The sequence below is a fragment of the Sinocyclocheilus grahami genome, unplaced genomic scaffold (genome assembly GCF_001515645.1).
Source record: "Sinocyclocheilus grahami isolate Dianchi unplaced genomic scaffold, SAMN03320097.WGS_v1.1 scaffold1356.1, whole genome shotgun sequence".
Taxonomy (NCBI): domain Eukaryota; kingdom Metazoa; phylum Chordata; class Actinopteri; order Cypriniformes; family Cyprinidae; genus Sinocyclocheilus; species Sinocyclocheilus grahami.
The window spans coordinates 40,075-46,580 of NW_015506535.1; the positions used below are offsets into that span (position 1 = coordinate 40,075).

General features: G+C 36.1%; 1 protein-coding gene across 1 annotated transcript in view; it reads right to left on the reverse strand.

The window, feature by feature from the left end:
• Window positions 1–4,048, reverse strand: part of LOC107569543 (NACHT, LRR and PYD domains-containing protein 12-like) — a 28,072-nt gene extending 24,024 nt beyond the window's left edge. The window contains exons 1-4 of the mRNA XM_016255661.1: window positions 3,586–4,048; window positions 2,596–3,496; window positions 1,268–1,438; window positions 661–834 (exon numbers count right to left, since the gene is read on the reverse strand). Coding sequence (XP_016111147.1) covers window positions 661–834; window positions 1,268–1,438; window positions 2,596–3,496; window positions 3,586–4,048 — 1,709 coding nt within the window. The remainder of the gene's footprint in view (window positions 1–660; window positions 835–1,267; window positions 1,439–2,595; window positions 3,497–3,585) is intronic.
• Between the last annotated feature and the right edge of the window lie 2,458 nt (window positions 4,049–6,506).

Genomic DNA, 6,506 nt, shown 5'->3' on the forward strand with positions numbered 1-6,506 from the left:
ATCTGTCACGAATTCGGTCCATGGACTTCCGTTTATTCACCACCAGAGGTCACCCTTTCCTTTACATTGACTCGCACAAAACAATACTGTTGCATAGCACCCCGGACTACATATCCCATCATTCATTACACGGTTTGCACACTGCACTGATTGCACTCAGCTGTTTATAACACAGCTATATAACACCCACTCAAACTGCCATTCTCTGCTGAGTATTGTTTAGGCCGTAGCCCGTTCCTAGTCTCTGTGTTTTCCTTGTTTTGCCATGCCTGTTTTCGCGGTTTCGGATCTTTGCCTGTTTTCCCTGGATTTATCCCTCTAGTCTCGCCCCTGTGATTCTGTCTCCCGAGCGTCGCCCTACGCTAGCCCTAGAACTATTCTTGTGTTTTGCCCGCCATATACCTGTCTGCCATTATCTGACCCGTGCCTGTTTTATGACCACGTCTCTGTCTTCTCCTAATAAAAAGCTTGCATATGGATCCGCACGTCTCACGTCTTGTCAGCCCCGTTACAATGTTCTCCTCATTTTTTATTAATGTCTTTCAGTAGATCTTGACCATAAAACACTCATGAATTAGAGAACAGGTAGAACAATCCTTAAAGTATATACATATGAAAAAATATATATATTAAAATCTGAATTCAATGTGAAACACAAACCTCAGTATGTTGAGTTGACAGTTTGGACTCTTCAGTCCAGCACAGAGGTGCTCCACTCTTGAATCCTGCAGGTCATTGTTACTCAGGTCCAGCTCTCTCAGGGAGCAGTCTGATGATTGTAGAGTTGAAGCCAAAATCTCACAGCACTGATCACTGAGATTACAGATGGACAATCTAAATAGTGTAATGAAAAATAATTCATTACATGCATACTGTATAGATAGAAATTGATGTCTGAAAGCACTGTCATTGTCTCATGGTTCTGATAAAAAGGTGTCTGCATAGAACATGAATGTAAAGGCTTACATCCCACTGTGATGCTGAATTCTGTCATGACCTGACTTGCTATTGCCAATACATTCACAGACATGATGCTGCACATATACTGCACTTTTTTTTTTTTTTTTTTTTTTTCACTTTTTTATATACAATAGAATTACATTAATCCTTTATATCAAGTCACAGCTGATAATGGCCACATTATCATTATTTTTATTCATGTCTTTCAATAGTTAGCTTTCAATATGCTAGCTGTATATATAAAACTCAAATATATATAATCACACATTATTTTGTATTAAAATCTGAATCAGTGTAAAAGCCAAACCTCAGTTTGTTGAGTTGACAGTTAGGACTCTTCAGTCCAGCACAGAGCAGCTTCACTCCTGAATGCTGCAGGTGATTGTTACTCAGGTCCAGCTCTCTCAGGGAGTTTGATGATTGTAAAACTGAAGTTACAATTTCACAGTGTCGATCAGTGAGATCACAGCCTGTCAATCTGAAAACAGGGAGGACATGTTGGTGAGCTGGTGTATCCATGAGATTGCAAGACTGTAGGATTTCCTTGTGTAACAGACCTTACAGTATGTGTCAATACATAATATTTGATTATACAATTTCAGGTAATATCATCAGACAGTGCAAATGTGCCCTTGTTTTGGCTCTCTATCAAGTTGTGTAGTCTGGGTGTTTATTTATATATTTTAAATGAAGACTTTGGATAGATTGTTTTAAACAAATGTAAATATTTACTGACAAGTTCACTGAAATTCAGCACTTCAGCTGGAAAAACTTAAAGAATGAATGAGCTGACTTGGCCAAGATACACAGAATGCCCCATGTTAATTTTAACTTCAAAGTCTGCATGAACCAGAAATTGTGATTGTCTTCCCTATTGTGACACACCTGAGTGAAACAGCTTCTTGAATGAGAAAAATGTGGGACTTGGTTTTGTCCTTTGGGAACTGATTTGATTTTTGGATCATTGTTATTTACTGATTAATGTGAACGTTTCATGTGTGACAGGTTGCTGGAAGGATTGAAACTTGACAGGCTGTTGGACAACCTTATTGTACGATTTAAGAATATTAACTAAATCAATTAAAAAACAAGATCATACTGTAGCTACTTTAAACTGTAAAAAATAAACCATTGAGTTTTGTTAAAGAACTGTACACAATAGTCTAGTCCTTATAAAGCAGTTAGCTAAAACAAAAATGAGCATCTCTGCATTTTTGTCAGCAAATTAATTGATTATTTCATCTTCCTGACAAAACATATCAGCAAAATGTTTATATTGGGCCTTTATCGGCATAAATGATATGCCAAAAATATTGTGCATCCCTAGTCTGTAATAAATGTTTTCTTAAAATATTTGTAATTAATTGATTTATTCGAATTAACAGCTGCCTCATTTGTATTAGTTTTACTCATAGCCTGATTATGTTTACAAAGTGTACACGTTTTATAAAACCCTTTTTTAAATCATTTATTTATAAAAATATATTTATTGTATTAATTTGGTAAAGAATAAAAAAACAACACTTAACTGCAATAATTTACATTGTATGCTTGTGAACAAACCCAGAAGATCCTATTCACCACCATCAATTTTTGTCAAATGTAACTACTGCATGTTTGTATTTTCACACTTACAGAGCTTTTCTGCAGTTCCTCACAGCAGGTAACAGTCTCAGTCTCCCATCTTTTGATTTAGTGGTGATTTTTTTAAGATCAAACTCATCCAGCACCTCCTCTGACATCAGGATTATGTTTGCCAAAGTTGAGCATTGTGCAAGAGAAAGACTTTTTTCTTTTGTATTAGAGTTTAAAAATGCCTGCATTTCTTCGACAACAGAATTATCTTTCATCTCAATCAAGCAGTGTGACAGATTTATCCATCTGTCAGGACTGACGTTGTTTTTTTGACCTCGTTTGAGGTTTTGGGTTATTTTCTTGATGCTCTCTGGGTTGTTCTCTGTGTGTATCAGTGCATCCTGTAAGAGTCTCTGATTGGACTCCAGTGAGACGCCATGAAGAAATCGAAGGAAAAGATCCAAGTGTCCGTTTTTACTCTTCAAGGCTTTATTCATTGCTCCTTTCAGAAACACATCCAGAGAAACATCCTCACACTGAGTTCTGGACTTTCCTGTCAGGAACATTTTCAGAACCTCACTGTTTTTGTGTAAATAGCAGAAAAACACATACAGTGCTGCAAAAAACTCCTGAAAGCTCAGATGTACAAAGCTGTAAACCTTCCTGTGATAAATCACAGATTCCTCTCTAAAGATCTCAGTGCAAATCCCAGAATACACTGAGGCGTCAGTGACGTCTATGCCGCTCTCTCTCAGGTCCTCCTCATAAAACATCACATTGCCCTTCATCAGCTGATTGAAAGCCAGTTCAGCAAGTTTCACAATCACTTCTCTGCTGGACTGCAGGAGTTTCTGTGGATGTCTCTCTTCATACTTTTTGGTCTGGAGGTGATCCAGATGAGAGCAGAGGGAAGCAGATCTCCTCTCATGAGGTTTGACATCAACAGACCCACTGATGAAATCTGAGTCACATCAGAAACTTTCTGACTGTCTGAAAACATCAGTGAAATTCTGCTTTCATCCAGACCATCAAAGATGAACACAACTTTACATTCATCATAAATCTTTGAGTCCAGATATTGAAGTTCAGGATGAAAGTCAAGCAGAAGTCGGTGAAGACTGTACTGATGATCTTTAATCAAGTTCAGCTCTCGAAATGTAAGCACAAACATGAAATCTACATCCTGATTGGCTTTTCCCTCGGCCCAGTCCAGAATGAACTTCTGCACAGAGACGGTTTTTCCAATTCCAGCGATGCCTTTAGTAAGAACAGTCTTTATTTTGTCTTTCTTCTCATATCCTGGTTCAGGCAAAGGATTAAAGATGTCATTGCAGTTGATTGGAGTATCTTGGAGTGTCCTGTAACTTTTCTCCATCTGCAGCACCTCATGTTCTTCATTCACTCCTTCACTCTCTCCCTCTATGATGTACAGCTGTGTGTAAATCTGGTTCAGGAGGGTTTGATTCTCTTGTAATTTGACTCCCTCAAATAAGCTCTCATACTTGTTCTTCATGCTGGTTCTGTGCTGGTCTTTGAGTCTCTGAAGATTATCATGCACTGGTTGATGAGAATCGAGCTGCAGAGCTGCTTCTGTGTCATTATGACTGAAGTGGTTCTGACTGTTTGAGGATGTGAAGATCTGACAGGACCCATATCTGATCTGGTCAGCTCTCCCACCACTGAAAACACATTAAGATGAACAAAGACTCAAAAACAAAACAGAAAATACCTTTATCAAAATAGATAAAATATTACTCATTGTGGCCAATTTATTTCCTGACATCACAAATGGAGTTTCTCAATGTTCTGTTCAAGGGCCAATATTGTTTCATATGCACTGTCGATTATTAATGCCCAGGAAGAATTTGAAGGCAGATAATGACCTGCATTGTATTCAAATGATTACTGAACATTTGAATACTGTACACATGGTAAAACAGGACATTCAGACAGCCTACATATGGTAAAGAGAACAAGGCTCCTCATCTACACTGCATGCCAACAAAGGAACTTTTGCTACACACACTGAGGACCGACAGAACGACCCATTTGGCATTTCATATCCTGCTATGATGACCCGGTCTTTCATGAATATCAATACCTTGTTCAGAGTATAAAATGAAAAACTTGCGGGCGATGTTTGTAACTTTTTATGTTGTTACTTTGTGGTAATTTAATATTTATTTTTTCTTCTTGCTTAAATACTTTGCAATAATTCCTTTTTGTTTGTTATTGATAAGTGTTAGAAGCTAAAGTGATTATAACTTACATTCATTAATCACTGTAGTAGTGAATTACAAATAAACATTTAGACCCTTGTCTATTCAACTCTAAACCTCTGATTTATCTTCTGCTTGGTAAAACACAGAGGCTGTGGCTCATTATTTATACACATTAATGTTGTCTGAGTGCTCAGGTTAAATCCCACACCACACTATCAGAATGCAACGAACAATCTTCCTTAAATATAATTATTTGTATCAACCACTGCAACAATTTTAATAGAGACAGATTAATTATATTGGAGTCAAACATCATCCTGCAACTGTTTTTGTTCTGATTATTGTTTCAAAATAGAGGTGTAAACTTCCAGATTCACTGTCACAGAAATCCAATAGAGAAAAGCGGTGACACTTTATTTTAAGGTGTCTTTGTTACACAGGTTACATGTACTTACTATTATAATAACAATGAAGTATGCATAATTACATGCAACTAACCCTAAGCCAAACCCTCATCCTAGCCCTAACCATATAGTAAGTACATGTTAATTAATATTACTCAGTACTTAAATGTATAATTACACTGTAACAAGGACACATTAAAATAAAGTGTAACCAGAAAAGCAAATAAAGCACAAAAAGAAAGAACAAATATTTTTTAAAGTTTATTTCTATGATTTTTATTTATTCTGATGCACTTGTTGTAAAAAAGGAACATTAGTTGATGAATATTTATGAAAATAAATGTTTTTTTGCACACTTATGGCTCTTGTCTTAAATGTCCAACCCTACATGATTATACTCAGAAACTAAGACCGGCTCAAAGGGCACCTTGTCATTACTAAATTAAGGGGACTAAAATATGTTACACATGATACTCACACAGAGTCAGAGGTCACAGGTCCATCACTGAGATTAGGAGGCAGACCAATGGATTTGTTACTCTTCATAGACACACAGCTAGAGATTGGAGATGCTGCTCTCTTTCTATTCCTGCTGATGATACTGAGAAAAAGACAGAAATATATCAGATTACTTCTCTGTAGTTTATCTGTCTTCCCAAATTAAACTTACATTTGTCAAAACTAGAATGTGTATAACATATAGTTGTAAAGAAAAAAAACAAATATGTTATACACAATATTGCTTTAATAAAATACAAACTTCAACCAGTTACAAATGAAAAATAACCAGTATGCATGTGAAATACTACTTGAATGCTATTAATGCAATACTGTTTTTATTTCTTTAAAATGTATTTTAAAATAGACACATAGTACTGTATAAACCTTTTGATTTAATGAAGAAGAAATTAAGATTAGTGTCTTTCTTTATCTTTTTCTTAAACATTTTCTTTCTTTATTGTAGTACACTTTGAAAGTGTGTAGACCTAGAGTAAAATTTACAGCACACATCATGGTTTGATCAATGTAATCAGATATGTGAGAAGCTAACTGTTGTTTGTGGAAAGCTGTCATCATTTCCCCTTACAAAATAAAGATGATTTTCAGTTTTTCAAAGTGCACAAAATGATGTAGGTTAGTGGTTCTCAAACTGTGGCACAAAGCACTACTCTGGAACATTTAGCTCTATATATTGTATTTATATATTAGGGGGTTTTAGGAACATGGTCAGAAACAACAGGTCTGCAACATCGAGCACCACAATTTTATTCTCATGCAAAAACAGAGCATTCAAAAACTGAATGGATCCACAAAAAAGGCTAGATATTGTTCTGTTTGACCTTAA